Source organism: Lissotriton helveticus, chromosome 8 (genome assembly GCF_964261635.1).
Source record: "Lissotriton helveticus chromosome 8, aLisHel1.1, whole genome shotgun sequence".
Classification (NCBI taxonomy): domain Eukaryota; kingdom Metazoa; phylum Chordata; class Amphibia; order Caudata; family Salamandridae; genus Lissotriton; species Lissotriton helveticus.
This window is the reverse complement of record NC_136069.1, coordinates 462,620,478-462,636,934: the sequence shown is the minus strand read 5'-3', so window position 1 is coordinate 462,636,934 and position 16,457 is coordinate 462,620,478. Positions and strand designations below refer to the sequence as shown.

Sequence of the window (16,457 nt, the reverse complement as noted above, 5' to 3'; positions counted from 1 at the left end):
AGGCCTACTCGCTACACCCCGACATTGAGGAACTAAGGGAAACTCGGATTGCACTGGCGCTGGGAGCAGACCACTATGAATACCTAGTTGTGGTGATTTATAAAACCGCAGAAAATTACTTTGAAGAGAATTATGGCAGAGCTCTAAACGTGCTACAACTCTCTGTTGCCTTTTAGATTACACTCTCCCTCTCGGTAAGCGGCTGGATAGCGATCTCAAAGCTGGTTGTATTGCTGGTCTTTCTTTACTTGTTTGCAACATTTCTGGAAAAACTCCCTGGGAGGTTTTTGTGGGAGCCGGATGGCGTGCTCTCGTCTTTGTACTGGGGATCCTTCAGATGACGAGTAGCCCTACAGAAGCTACGGCTTCCAGTGAACGAAGGGGAAATGGTGGGCCTGTACCTTGAACTATATCATCTGGTTGTGCAACTGCCAGGTGGTGCTCCCATTTATAGGACGGCCTGGGTCACAGAGAGCGTGGCCTGCCAACCTGAGATCTTTTGACCCGTATTCTACTGAAACCACACCCCAAGTCGATGGTGCATAATGAGAATTTACTGATTAGAATGGCGAGGCACGCCTGGGCTTGGGCACTGCAAAGGACACACACGAAAACCCCCTTTACTTCCAAACTCCCCGTGCTAAACATGAAATTCTGGCCTTCATTGGGGAACTGGGCAGCTGCACATGTGGACCGCGATGGGAGTCAGTATAATGGGTGCCCTGTATACAGGGGGTGAACTCGCCCCCTTCCAGGAACTGTGGTACTCTTATGACCTTCTGGGTGGGCACTTTCTTCTTTATGGGGCATTGACTTGTAAGGTGCGGGCTTGGTGAAGCTCAGGGCCCGCAGAACCTCCAGGACATTAATGCCTCCATTGCTTATTTCTCATTACGGGAAACACGAGGGCAGTCACCCTCCTTTATTGGGCTCTTTTACAGGGAGCCCAGGTAGATATGACTCCGCTGCACTAGCGTTGGTTGACTGACCTCAAGCTGTCTTTTGACAATGTGCCCTGGAAGAAGACACCCTCCACCCCTAGTGTGCCGGGTTTAAACTGATTCAGTTTTACTCTCTGCACAGAGCATACCTTACCCCCCTACGCATTCAACCTTTGTTTTGCCAGAACATCATCAGCATGCTGCTGTCGTGCCGTAGACAAAGACAACTTTTACCACTTGGTGTGGGACTGCTCTGGGCATAGCCACCATTGGGATACGGTCTTGTGGGGTATCCGGGGAGCTATGGATAGACATTTTGAAGGCCTGCCGCATATTTGCCAGGTTGGTCTTCACAGGTGCAGCACTGCTCATAAGGTCGCTGATAGGATATAGATTTGGCAATAATTCTTGCTCGTAAAGAACTGATGAGGAGTTGGAAATCGGATAGGGGCACAGGCGTGTGCATATGGTGGAAGGAGGTGACTAGGTGGGCAGATTGCGAGAGAGACAAACTGGAAGTAGGAGGATAGAGGGGTACATAGATTACCAATCCTACCAATGTGGAATGCGCTATTGTTGGCCTGCCCTAATGATGAGATGATGATGATGATGATGAGATTAAATTTGTAGAGCGCAACTAAACCCATAGGCATCAAGGCGCTTAAAGGTGGTACAACTGTTTGATCAGAGGAGGACTGGGAGCGGGTTACAGGTAGGCTTCTTGAAAGAGCCAGGGCTTGAGTGCTTTGCGAAAAAGGGCATGGGAAGCAAGACCCTTAAGGTCCTCAGGGAGAGTGTTCCAAAGTCTGGGGGCGAGAAATCGGAAAATTAGATACTCAGAGGAAGATTGTAGTGGAGGAGGGAGCACCCGGGAATTCGCTGATGACCAGAACGTCACCACCAGGTCAGCACAGTGATGCAGTGACCCAATAAGCAGGGGTATTCCCTGACTGTGGGACATTTATTGGCTTATTGTAGCTGTAAATGTGAATCTGGATGTGTGGGGGAGTTGCTAGACTGAACATCTGTGATTCTATACATATTTCCCTGCTTAATACCCGTATCAATTAACGCTTTACCTGCTTCATGTCACCAGATAGCATATCTTTTTTCAGTTGTTTTTCTGACTGACCTCATCATCTTGTCCTCGCACCCTGGTTCGCCAAGTACTTTGATTTTGTTATTGCACTCATTTTGTTTGGAAACAAAACAAAGTTTAAAGAGAAATTGATTGAATGTTATCTGACCATAACCTATTGCTGCTGGGCATGGAATGGAGCAGGCAGATTTCAGCTATCTGACCTTCAAGGCTACGAAGTGCCATGCTGGATGACCGCAAGATTGGGGACTCTCTGGGTGACTCCATTAGGCTCTATTTTCCCAAGAAAAAAGGCACAAGCTACATAATGGTAATTGAATAGAAGTCGTTTAAGGTGTAGTAGGGGGCCGTTGTATTAGGGAAGTGGCAGATGTTAGATAAGTGATGGAAAGGGATCTGACTAAATTAGGCAAATTGACTTTGAACTGGACACCCGGGGTGGGGGCGGAGGGGGGTGCATGACATTCAAAAACGAGTTCCCACCCTTGTTTTTTCTTTTATTTTGCTGTTGATTTGCACATTTTCCATGAATATAATTCAAAAAATGTTTTGGGTCCCAGGTGGTGTCCCCTCCATCAGCCCCCTCGTGTTATTTTTCTCTTTTTTTAGGACTTGGGACTGAGTCCCAAGTTCTAAGATGGCTGCCACCACTTGCTGGTCGAGGTGGCAGCCAATCAAATCTCAGCATGAGATCTGTCAAAATCCACAGAGGCTCCGTGTCTGTACATATACAAACTTTGTGAGGATTCATTGGTCAAAAACTACTGAACGGATTTACACAAAAACACAAAACTCTCTTTCTGACCAAGATCTAGCTTTCTGCCAAATTTGGTGCAAATCAGTTCAGCGGTTTAGGCTGTAGCTGTCTAAAGTTCCTATGGGAAAATACGTTTTAGTACCCCCACTTTTTTCTTGGCCCCTGCCTAATGGATCACCCCAAAACTTTTCATGCACAAATTTGGCAAAACGTTGCACTTTGTTGGAAAGTTTTGTGAAGAGTCATCAAACTCCGCTGATTGTATTAGAAACACAACAAATGCATTTCCTATGGAAACATAATCCTAGTAAGAAAAATTATTATATACATATATAACCACAGGTTTTACATTTTTTTATAAGTGCTAGTCGATTTTGCTTTTTTTTACTCTTCCTATTTACTAAATAAAAATCTTTTTATTGAATTTTGCAGTATAACAAAAACAAAAAAATCAAGTTAACACACTTGTAAGACAACCCAATATTTGCACATCAGGTCATAGTAATTAAAATTAAGCAGGCACAGCAGCAAACCCGTATTATTCCAACTCTGTGTTCTCGTCATTGACCCATACCGTATCAAATTTCCTAGGGCAGCCTCTGGCCTCTTATATACCATATTGCGTCAGGGATGGTACCGCCTTCCTGCCTCACATCCTCACAATTTCCCTCCTTGCCATTGCAAATGCTGTCTTGCAGAAGAGAGCTGTGTACATGGGGAGAGTCTGATCAGCCGAGATCCCCAGTGTAGCCAGCTTTTGTTTTTGTTTTAAAACTCCTCCTCTAAAGCAGCAGAAAGGCATCTGCCCACCCATTACCAGAAGGATTGTATCTTGGAGCTTTCCCATAGTGTGTGCACCAGTGCGCTGCTCTGGCCACATTCCTTAAGCATCTATCGTCCTCGATCTTGCCCATTCGGAAGAGATGACTTCGAATGAAATAGGCCAGATGTAGTACTTTTAGTTGCACCAGCGTAAAGCAGGACCTGACTGCGATCTCCCTGGGGGGGGAGCGCCTCCCCAGTCCTCATCTGTCAGCACTCCCTTGTTTACTCCCATCTGTCCCATTGACTGGTCTGGGGGGGCAGTGAATTAATAAACTTTGTCTGATAAATTTGAGAAATGGTGTGTTTATGTAGGGGGCACCATGGATTCTGAATCCCAGTGGGGTATCCTCCACCACCCTCTGTTGCGCATCCTGTATCCTTTGAGAGATTGTTGAACCATCCTGTACCTATAGAGCTGGGAGTCTGTCAGGTCAAACTGTCTCTGCGGGTGTTTAAATGATAAAAGGCCTGATCCACAGATCAGCCCCAGATGATGGCGAGTACATCCCACTGTGTCTTGCATTACAGTCCACGGAGGTCTCAGGTCTGCTGTGTTCCCCACGGGAATTCCAGCTTCCACCGCCTCTCCCCAGCCCATTTTAGTCATGGAGACCCTCCATATGTTTACTACCAGGCCTGTGGGGGAACGGTGATGGGCTGGTCTAGCACGATCATATAGCCTTCGGACATATCTGTGTGGCGTTATGGAATTTCTGTCTGTAAGGAGTGCTCCTGCTGAGGATCAAATGCACAAGCATTTACCGCCAGGAGTTGGGGAGTCCTGCAGTAGAGACCAAGACCTGAGAGCGCCAACCCCCCTCTCCCCCCTTATGGTTTTCGAGTGAGTTTTTGTTGTGTTATACCTTTTGGTATACTGTCCCATAGAAGTGAATGAGTGACTCCATCCACTGCTGTGAAAAATTCTTCTGGCACTTCATAGAGAGAGGCAGCACTATAATTTTATAGAGGCAGGACTGACCATCAGGAGCAAAGGGTGGGATCGCCAATGGCCTGCATCCCTTCTGCAGGACCCGACCTAAGTTAGTCCTTTGTAATTCTACAGGGTCTAGGGTTACTTTGATCCCCAGGTATTAAAATCCTTCCGGGGGCCATCGCAGTGGGCAGACCCACTCTGCGGGAGGAGCATGGTCGACCAGTGGGAATGGCATGGGCTTATGCCAATTTATACAGATTCCAGGGTATTTTACAGAAGATATCCAGAATCTCTAGGGCTCTACTGATGGGGTGCAGGGGATTGGCCAGCTTTAAGAGCACATCATCCGTGTACAGGGTGTCCTCCTAGTCCGGGGTCTGTTGCAGTCACCACAATTGGGTGCCCATTCACACCCAGCATGCCAAGGGTTTCAAGGTTAGGACAAACATTAGGGGGGGAGAGTGGCCAACTCGGTTTCATCCCCCATCCCAGGACAAATTCTTCAGAGAAGCAGCCACTGACTATATTTCCAAGGGAAGGGTACCGAACCCATGTTTTCTTCAAAGACGTTCTCAGTGGTAGCAATCAGCATCTGTCTAGTGGGCCAGTCTCTCAACTACCAGGGATTTATCCTCCAGTCCGCCCAACGCTTGGGGTACAGCCGCCCCAGGCAAGTGCAGATTGGGGAGTGATCAGATATTCCTCTGGGCAGATATCTAGTATCACTGTACTTATTTTCCTGCATCCAGCTTTTTTCTGCTCCCCTGGGTGAGTGTCTCTATATAAGTCAAGCAATCCCATGACTACCACGAAAGTGTATACACTTGTGTCTTCCCCCACAGGGTGCTTGCTGCGAGTGAACCTGTCTAGCTCCCCCTCCTTAGAGAGGTTAAAGTCCCCCCATTATGGTGATGGCTGATGGGGCCTGCAACAGCCAATTCCCCATCTTCTGGAGCATCTCAGATTGGGGACTGGGGGTAGATATCAGGAGGCTAAAGCTATGTGTTCCTTGTCTCTCCCAACAGCGCTGCCTAGCATCCACCTGGGTCTCTCCAAGTCCAGAGCACCGTCAACAGGAGAGATGTTTTAACCAGAATTCTCACACCCCTTGAGCCCATTGTGAATCAGGAGAGTACTGGAACCATGTATTTGCCTTTCCCCAGGAAGGCACAATTATTTCTCCTTAAGTGTGCCTCCTGTTGCAGAATTATGTCTGGGTACCGAAACAGCAGCACAACCCCTCGCTTTAGTTTGATTTCCAGCCTGTTAATTTTCCATGAGAAAACTTTGAGCCCCTGTTGAGACATGTTAGGGTTCCTCACCATTCGCTTTGTTCGGATCAATATATTGATTCGGTATGTGTTCTGATCTGCATACCCCCTCTGTGTGTCTGCTGAAGTGTCGGAACTCCCCCGCCCAACTTCCCCCTCTCCACCCACCTCAGGCTGCGAGAGTGGAACTACCTGCTTCCCCAATGCCTGGGCTGTCTGTCTCCCTCCCATAACCAAAATCAAACCCTTCGCCTCTGGACGCCACTGCAATTGCCCCTCATGTCATACGTCAGCCACTCTGTTTCCTCCCCAGGCCTCTCTGCCTCCCAGGGATGGAATTGGTCCCTGGTCCTTCACCCTGGGGGAGGTTCGAGGACCTCTCAGCCTGCGGTCCTTCGTCCAATGCCTTCCCTCCAGCCAGCCCCAAACTTCCTTCAGGAAGGAACAAATCTTTCACCACCCACCATCCAGGATGTGCTGTTTTGCTGAGAATTGCATGGAATACTCCAGATAATTTTTCTGGAGTTCTTGCTTGACCTTATCAAATGATCACGGCCTCACCTGTACCTGCTGCGTAAAGTCTGGGAAGACCATAACCGTCTGGTTTTCGAAGTGCAGTGGGCCATGCTGTCTTGCCCGTCGACGGAGGGCATCACAATGCTGAAAGTGGGCTATTTTTGGTCTAGGTCTTGCACTCAGCTATGGTTGCACCCTCGTTGACTTACAGTCTAGTCGTCACAAAGTCTTCAATGAATTTCTCATAGTGTACATTATTGCGGCAGGAACTGCCCTCTGCGTCTTCTGCCCCGGCATGCTGGCTTGTAGCAAACATGTGGTACCTTTGAGTTGGCTGCTTTGTTCGGTGAGGATTTTAATGGAGGCCACATGATTCTGCAGCGCAGCCTTAGCTATAGTGATACTCTCGGTAATTTTTTCCATAACATTCCGGATCAAGGTGGCATTGACCACCACTGTATCAATTTTTTTTCAATGCCATCAGTATACTGTGATGGCCTAAAGGAGTTCTTTAAGAGTAGGCCACAATTCACTGTCTCTGGGCCGTCCCCATTTGGCTGTGGATCTCCTTCACTGGCCTCTGCAGTTGTATCTATCTAGGTGGCTATATATGCGGCCATCTTTTGGCTCTAGTCATGCACCATTGTGAAACCACTATGGCTGCCCATTCTCCAACTGGGACACCCTCCAGGGGTCATCGTTGGCTGTACGCCCTGTTCACATGGGCTTGTCACACTTTTACTCAGCGTATATTCAAGCGTATATTCAGGGGAGGGGGGTGGTCTCCTACAAATCTCTCTAGTGCTCCCTCGGTCGCCCTCTCAAACAGAGGGAGATGAGGGAGAAGTGGCCAATGCCCCAATCAGCCTAGGCAGCTGCCCAACTCCCCTAGGCCTGCCTGGTCTGCTGTGGCAAGGTGCCTCTCCCCGGCGCCCAGGAGGGGTTCCCCTTAGGCCGCTGCTCAGCTCGCTCTCCTCAACGACTGCAGGATCCATTCCAGCGATGCTGCAGCTGTTCACAGCTTGCTGATTGGACACTGCATGGTCCTGAGGTTCCCCTGTCAGGCCACAGCAGAGAAGGGCTCCGCATTGGATCTCCCGTGCCCCCAGGACATCTTTTAGCGATGGCCAGCACTCCTCCCAATCAGCAGCTGGCATCTCGGTTTTTGCCATGGACCATTGCATCAGATGGTAAAGAGGATGTTACTGCCATCCCCGAGGTTCTCAGCCTCTGATCGCTTCTCCATGACATCCACGACTAGCGGGTTCCTTCAGCTACTTTCCAAGCTCAGGATTGATGCTGAGGTTATCATTCACCATCGGGAGCTTATGGTCAGCCACTATATTCCCTCTGCATCAAGGCCATGCTCTGTCGGTTTTTTCTATTTTTGCGGTTTCCTCCCACTTGCAGTTTGTGGCTTAAACAGGTTGTGAAACTCATTTGTAAACATTTATGAAAAGTAGACCATATTCTGAATTCATCAAGGGGTCATTTTTCTAAATCTCTCATGGTTATCGCGAAGAAAATAAAATAGAAGAAAATAATCTTTGAAATATTAGTAAGCATAAGTTGGAAAACACAGAAATAGGTAACCACGTATTCATCGGTAATTATTAGCCCCGATTTGCAAATTGTCAAAGTAATATACTGGTAAGTCTTTCAGATCATTCATGTCGCAGGAATATATAGTGCTTGTTGGTTGTCCTTAAACACCCTATGCCCAAAGCCAACAACTGAGCTGCAGCTTACAATATTTCATGTGTACCAACAATGCATCAATTCATATGGTACAACCTAATGCATGAGAAATGGGTATGAAGGAAACCTAAGGATTTTGGAAATGCCCCATAGATGCTGAGTTAAGAAATAGTGTTTATTTGTACAACTTTAAATTTGGAAATACACCTATTCTATCATGTGATTAAGAGGGCATTTTGCACAAAAAAAAATCTAGCTTGCACTCTGGCTGACATTTAAAAGCAAAAATTGTTAGAAAATTGCTTGATAACAGAAATGTTCTACTGTTCTATTGTTCTATATTCCCACACTTCTCCTGATATAAACTGTATCCCACTTTGTTGCTGGGTCCATCACCCACAACAGAAAAGGCCCTAAAAAAACACAATGTGGAGACATCAAATTCTTGCCTTGCAAAGTGAGTAGCTGAGGTATTTGGACCGGGGTGTTGTCTCAGGTTTTTGGCCCAGGCACAGAGGTGGGGTATCATTTTGTATCAGAGTGGTGGGTGGTAAAAAAAATTGTGTATCCCAACAGATTCCGAAACTTTCTCACACAGAAATGTGAAGAAAATTTGAGATTTTAGCCTAAGTTTGACCTTTGCAGGGCATTATGGATAAGAAAATATAGTGGGATCAACACAAGCCACAAAACCCTGGAGTCACCTGGGTCACTAGGTTTCTTAAATGCTGAGGGTTTGGAGGGTTCCCTGGTTGCCAGCTGACCCAGAGCCATTGTGGGATTTACCCCATTTCTAGCGGCCCATGTGTCAAAACAATGCCCTAAAGATTTAAAATGTATTCACTTGCCATGTTGACAGGGATGCTGTAGTCTCTAGGGGAGCAGAACTACTGTTGGAGCTTTAGGGGTGTGGTTGTGAGATGTCAGGACGGACCGGCCCATGACATTTGTTTTTTAGTTTGTCTGACATCCAGTGGTAAATGCTCCAATCCATGGGAATGAAATAGATACAGTTGCCCCATTATGTGGTGGAGGCCAGGGTGGGCCTATCTAACCACATGTTTTTAATATTATTGATAGTGTCTAGTGGATGTTGTGCCTCTGCTGATGGGGAAAGGTAGAATGGTGGGTAAACCCTTCCCCAGTCTGACCCCTGGGTGGCAGAAAGACTGCTGGGGCAATTACGGGGTTGCGACTGGCCTGATCCTTGTGCGTGAGGCTGCGCTCCAAAAGGATTTTCTTGCTAAATGTGGTGGATTAAACTTTCACATCATGTGCCTTCCAGTAGTAACTGCGGAAGACGTGAAGGAGTTACCTGCTTAATGTAGCATGAAGATTCAGGACAGAAGCTTTCATCAACTGACTTTAGTAGTGCAGTGGGTAAAGAAGTCGACTTCTTTTTCAATTATAACAATGCTTCACTTGAAGATCTGGGGCTTATACTTTAAGCAAATATACTGGTGAAGACAACATTTTACTGCAAGTATTATGTAGCAGTGGTGCACTCAGTGACGAGACAGCTCCGGCTAACATACACCATTGCAAGTGAAAAACAACTGACATAAAAGTAGCTGCCTTCTGTTGCAGAATGAGGTATTAACGAGGAGCTTCTAGATGACCATTGAAACCATTTCTTTCAACCCCCTTTCACACAGTACCATCCCCGGCATACTTGAAGGAGAATTGACACACTTCACAGGGCAGAAGAGGCACAGTTTTAAGTCTATAAATGAACGATGAATTAGTGTTCCATCCATAAGTTGTGGAAAAGATCTAGTGACCTGATAGATTCCCAGCTAACTTCTACTGAGAACACATTGAGGTGCTAAATCCGACACTACGGATATGCAAGAGTGCACTCTACAAGAGGAGTTAACATGTAAAGTGAGAGAGGTATTATTTTAGGTATGTGGAAACCCCACAAGAACTCCTAGAATTATCATGCTGAGCTTTGCTGATGTTAAATTATAAAAGTGTGATCTTAACCAAAGTGTTGCCAGTTAAAATCCAGCGTATAATTTAAATGTTAGTACACCAAGATAAATCTAGATCTGAAGATAGAGTGGGGAAGCCTTTTCCTATTTATGCTTGGCTTGTTGAAGAAACAAGGAGGCGCTTGATCACCTCTCTGGATGGGTGTTTTGTTCAGGTTTTGGAAGATTTAGACCACATTTGATTTAACAGTTTAGATTGTTTTAAATTGCACTACTTGAGGATATTAGATTGAGGAGAAAGATATTTGAGAATGAGGCAATGCAGGAGGCAGGCCTGTCTTCTGTCCCCGATAATAAGACATGTGTGCCCAGGCAGAAGCTCGTGAACAGAGAAATAATGTTTGCAAGAGGGATTAGCCCACTATCTTTCTGTACACCAGGAATGCTACACCAACAGTGCAACAAATGCTATCAGAGTCTTGGCCTAAAAGTACTTTTGGTTTAAAAAAAAGTAATACATTTGAACTTTAACTATTACTACATCTTCCAGTGAATTGCCCTACCTATGACTTGGCTCTAGCTCCCGAATTGCCTAGAAATGGAGTTAAAATAGTAAGTGTCCATGTATGGCAAATACACATTTTTGAAGTTATGGCTCGGTTTAAACTGAAAAAGTCTGACTTAAACATAATAAAACCTTGTTCTTCAAGGTAAATATTTTCTAACAAAAGGTGCATTTAATAGTCGGAAACATTTAGTTTGATTATGTTTACTGACTAACTGTTTCCAAGATCATGTATTTCTAACTTTCAAACTATATTTACTAATAAAGCTGGACGTGTTTTCATTAATTCCAAACATTAATATTTATTGGGCCAATTCCTCTTCCTTCCTGTTAGGTGATGCACTTTGCAGGCTGCTGAACTTGTATGTTTTCTGTGACATGATCTATTTAATAAAATTATAATAAATAAAGGATTGTATTTAGGAGTACGGATAGACTGTTTGTCTGTATGACAATACTTGTACTGCATACTCTGTACCTTACATTGAATGTATAATGAAGTAGGAAATACCTGTTTTTTACTTCAGATTCCTAGCCTTGGGTATGGCCATTCTCTAACTGGAAAATGGTCAGAAAAAGACGAAATGGCTATTTTACTGTTTCATTTATTTGAATCGGAGACTTTCAATGCATTACTATTATAATGAGACTTCATTTTTACTATTTCCCCATAGGTGTTTGTCTTGGGTACAAATAGTAGTGGCTGTTTGGGGACGGGAGATATTCAGAACACCATTGAACCAAAGCGATTGGATAACTTATGTGGCAAAAGGATTTCACAAATTGGCTTTGGAAGTGGACCACATGTTGTTGTCATCACTGCTGGTAAGCATACATCTGTGGGGTGGTTGGAATTTGAAAGCACCAATCCTAGAACCTTGAGTTGGTGAGGGCAAGCTCCTAGTTCTGGTTTCAATATGCGGCTGTATGTAAACGCATATGTTACAATGCTATTGCTACATTGGACGAAAAATAACAAAAATGTATTTTATTAACATTGCATATGTGACCAGTGTTATTAAACTGACAACCAGGTCATCACATTTTTAGTTGATCAGTGTGTAAGATGTTTTCAATGTATTTCAAGTGTGTGGCACGCCAAGATATCACGGAGACCCACACAGGTCATGAAGTGATTTATTAACTAAATTTACCATCTACGTTTGCATGAAAATCTTTGGATAGACAGTTATTCATAAAATCGGCTAGTGTATATATAGACACTTGCCAAAGCATTTTTAATGCCTTTTCATTAGTATGTAGTATTGAGTATAGCATACCGACTAAAAGACCTTTACCAATGTTTTGTAAAAAGAAAACAAGCCATACTGTGCCTAGAACATTTTAAGAGTGGCACCAGAAACTCTGACCTTCAGGTCCAAAATTATCATGCTGGTTCCTTAACTCCTTGGTGTTGCCAATAGCAGTTTGTTTGCAGTTGTGCCTCTGAGGGATTGTGAATTTAGCTCTGTTTGTAAAGGATGCTGTGTTGCATTGAGGCTCCATCCCAGACATTTGCTTCAGTTTGGAGTGACTTGATGTTTATGGTTGAGTTTGGCTATCTTGCCATCTGAACTTTGCTCGATCTTCTCAGTAGGTCTTAACACATTAGGGTTTTGGGAAGGGCCCTGAAATGATTTCAGTCTTTTTTTTCAATAACGTTTTATTGATTTTTGAGCAAAACATAGCATAACAAAGTAAAAGCCAAGTTTGGTGCAAGGCGGATACATAGTGTTAGCAATTCGACATTATTTCTCTGCATCGCCACCCAAAACCCAGATAACTATATCCCAAGGACCAGGAAGCAATGGCTACGGCTATCATTAGCAGAAAAGTCACTAGGTCAAGAAACCAGTATGTCCCCCCTATTGGGTCGCAACATGATATGATCTCGAAGTAGAGTATCTTGTTGTCTTGAAGCCAAGGCCTAGATGGGCAAGGTTCTAAGTTGATCCCTCAATGGTCTGCCCAGTTTCTCCAGATTTTACCATGCTTATGGGGGGATCCTCTAGCCTGATACACTGGATGCTCCACTGCCATACAGAAGTCCATGCCCTTCTTCTCCCAGGACGGGGCCTCTGCACTTTTCCACACCATTGCAATGTCTAAGTTAGCCACAAGCAATCGCAGTGGCCTCTAATACCATTGCCCTCCACATATTCTGAAACATGTAATAGGAGAAGTTTCGGTTCCCAGGAGACCCTTCAGCCCAACACTGTCCCCAAAGTCCCCAGCACCCCTTCTCAGAAGAGTGATAGGATGGGACAACTCCAAAAGGTGTGCAGTAGATCCCCGTCAGCGTTGCCACAACGTAAACAATTCCCAAGCTAATCAATCCCGTGCGAGATATGCATGTCCGAGTAAGGTACATGTGGAGGAGTATTTTAAGTTGAATAAGATGGAACTTAGCATCCGCTATTGTCTCGCTTGGGGCTACCAATGCCTCCCTCCAGTCATCATCTTCAATGTGGCCTAGGTCTCGGGGAACATGCCTCTCTCACAGTCACCATCAGATTTGGCTATTTAATGGTCCAGCAGTGTTTGATGAATAGCCGATAGCTTGCCTGCATGATTTTCGCCTCTAGTGGCGAATAAGCTGGAATTTCAGTGCTGTGGTTGGTAGGGAGTGAGGGCATGTTGTAACTGAAGATAGTGAAAAAACTGGGAGCGATGCTTTTTGTACTCCGTCTGCAGGTCTGAAAAAGCCTTAAGGGACCCACAAGAGATGACATCCCCCAACGTCGTGATGCCGATGGCATCCCATTTGGTGAATCTGTGGAGCACCGATACCTGAGGAAGTCGGGTCCCCATCTACAGCGGGGTTTCTTTTTTTTTTTTTTTTTAAAAACCTTTACTGAAAGACACGTAGAAGTACAAGCGCAGGCCTACAACCACAGGGGCCGGCCGCAAAAGCAGGAGAGTCAAAAAGGGGGCAACATCAATGCGTACAATAGAATGAATACAGGATAGACGTAAAATAAAGACGTTAAACAGTCAGCGCCAGGATAAGAGAGGTTTCATTTTACATTTTATAGAGGAGGCAGCAACCATATCTACCGGGAGTCACGCAACATATACAGAGAAAGAGGGAGGGGGGCGGGAGGGAGACAGCCCCCCACGCAATCAAATAACCTTAGTAGGGCGAAGCCCAAAGACATTCCACGCCCAGCAAAAGTTCAAAAATAAAGGTGAAACGTCAGCAAACAAATAACGTGGACGCCACATGTACAGCCCTCCCGCCCCGGAAAAGGAGAAAGTGCGGACACTTACGAAACAAAGGAGTGAAAACAAAGGGACATAGCCCACCCCCTGAAAAAGGAAAAAGGGACCATAGAACAAAACAAACTAAAATAACAAACACCCCCCCCACCCTACATCACTGTAATGGCTACGGCCTACCCCACTAAACAGCGTGCCTGTCGCCCAGAGTCACCCGAAATATAGAAGAAAGAGAAAGGGAATAATAACAAAGAAAGAGAAAGAAGAAAGAGAGAGAAGGAGAGGAAAAAGAAGGACAGGAGAGGAGAGGAGCCAGCGATCGAAACATGGAATACTACCCCGCCCGCAATAACGGATCACCAATCGAGGTCGAAAAGGACATTGAAAAAAGCCCACACAAGGATGAAAAACAAGAACTAACCAAAATAATGAGGCCTGGAGATGCCATTTAAAAGGGTCCCACAGGTACTCCGGCACAATCGCCCCTGTCCACTTTTATGAAGAGTCGAGCTTCCAGACTCCGCCACGGCCGAAAAGCAGAATGATACAGTGGGTCCATACCAGTCCAGGAAGGCCAGTGGGATCTCCGCAAAACACCGTCCCGGCCAACAAGAAGCAACCAGGAGAACTCGGCAGCAGTCAGAATGCAAAAGTACCTCAACGATCCACGTGGCCAAGCACAATATCTGGGCTGTCCAGCACGAAGCAGAGAAATCAGGATGTAGGAAACACTGCAGCATCGGCACCGGGTCCACATGATCCCATAGAATCAAACACCCAGCTGGAGATCCCAGCACAGCAGCCGGAGAAGTTTCAACCATCACAATTCGGGAAGACGACACCGCATCACAAAATGGCGGAGCAGCCATGGCGGAGATCCGCGACTCCAAGTCTCGGCATTTCAAGGACAGGTCGCTCCCCAGAGCAGCCAGGGCAGACAAGACAGCACTCCGAGTAGGGGCCGCCCGAATCAAACGAGGGCTGGAGAAGACAAATGCAGCAACTTCCCTGTCTCCAGGAGAAAGACTCTCCGAGGGGCCATCCGCCATCTTAAGCACAGCGCCCGCCGCCATCATCGTGGGCGCCTCCAAGGCCACCAGGAGCACCGGCGGCCCCAGGGCACACAACCGATCCGCGGCGGATGGCGCTCGGCGGAGAAAGGAGAGTCACCAGAAGAACGGGCGTGCTCCCCACAACACTCGGGGGGAGCCCAGCACCGGACCCCGGGCGGGACAAGCAACAGGAGTGGGCTACCCACTTGAGGGGTGCCGGACAGCGCGGCTTCTCTTCGTCGGGCCGGCAGGCAATCGGACATACGGGGTGGCCCACCCGCGGGGGTGGGTCCGCTCCAGGGCTTCCGGCCCGCGGCTCTCAGGCTCCCAGCATCGGGTCTCTCCACCGGTTCCGGACCGCCGGTACTCCGAACATCTCCGGGCAAGCACAGCACTCGAGGCCCCGGCGTCAGGGCCGGGAAGGCCAGCAAGGCAACAAGGGCAGAACGCCGAAATGACTGCACGCCAGAGCCCCGGACAAGGATGGTAAGTGAAGGCTTTTCCTTGGTGACCAAATTCGGAACACCCCGAACAGGATGAAATACAGGATAGGTGACGGGGAGGAAGAAATCACGGAGCGAGGCGGTTATGCGACTGTTCCGATCGCCATCTTGGCTCCTCCCCCTACAGCGGGGTTTCTAATGTCAGTCAGCAATTCCGTGCGGCCTTCGTTGTCTTTTTATCCAGTATTGGGGTATCTTTCATAGATTCACATGCCTGAATCATTCTCCGTCGCCGAGGTGGGAGTCCCACAGTAAATACAAAAGTAGTGCCAAAGGTAAATAATAGTAGTAGGCCCCAAAGAAAAGGCCTGAGGCCTAGATCTTAGTAGCCTATCTACCTCATTATGCTAAAAGGACCAAAAAATGGTCCCAACCAATCAGCTATCAGTACCCTCTAGAACACTCTCAGCAGAGCCAGTTCTCCTCATATTTTCACCGCACGTTGTGTGGAAGGGTGTCTCCCTGAGTGTCACTCAGTTTTTTCTTCATTTAATCCATGATGTCTGACAAGAAGGCCTTATTCAAGCCCTGCAGAACCTGCAACAAGAAGAGAGTTCATGTTGATTACCAACATAAGGACCACATCTACTGCCTCTACCCTAAACATGAGGCAAAAGATTGCAAAATTTGCCGTACCTTCCCTTCTAAGACACTTAAAGATAGGGAGGCAAGAGAGCTGTTGTGGCTTAAATCTTCTTCGGCTGAAGAGGATGATAGAGCCTCAACTTCCAGCAAGAGAGCTAGATCACAGGACAGCTCTTCAAGTGAGGGGAGAAAACACCATACATCCTCCCATTCTACTTCTGGCCCTTCTCAGAGATCTCCTGTAATCTCCTCTGGGTCAGCGCAGCCTCCTCAGTCCTCTGCTCTCAAGGACTCTAAGAAGCCATCTTCCAAAACAGTGAGTAAAAGCCTCTCAAAATCTTTGGCTTTTCCTCCTTTGTCGACGATTTCTGTCACTTCTTCTGCTCCTTCGTTGACGGAGACGATCTCAACGACGTCTATCACCTCTCCTATACGGTCAACGAGGATTACTATCCTGTCAAAGAAGACCGTCGTTGAAGAATCATTGACGAAGGCCTCGTCGATGAAGTCAGCGTTGAAGTCCATGTCGACAACAGTACCTCCACCGTCGACGAGAGT

General features: G+C 46.6%; 1 protein-coding gene across 2 annotated transcripts in view; it reads left to right on the top strand.

Moving 5' to 3' along the window:
• The window catches only part of RCBTB2 (RCC1 and BTB domain containing protein 2), a 374,196-nt gene that overhangs the window by 87,768 nt on the left and 269,971 nt on the right, over window positions 1-16,457 (top strand). For both annotated transcript variants that reach the window (XM_078657335.1, XM_078657336.1), the window contains one exon: window positions 11,215-11,365. In XM_078657335.1, the coding sequence (XP_078513461.1) occupies window positions 11,215-11,365 (151 nt within the window). The remainder of the gene's footprint in view (window positions 1-11,214; window positions 11,366-16,457) is intronic.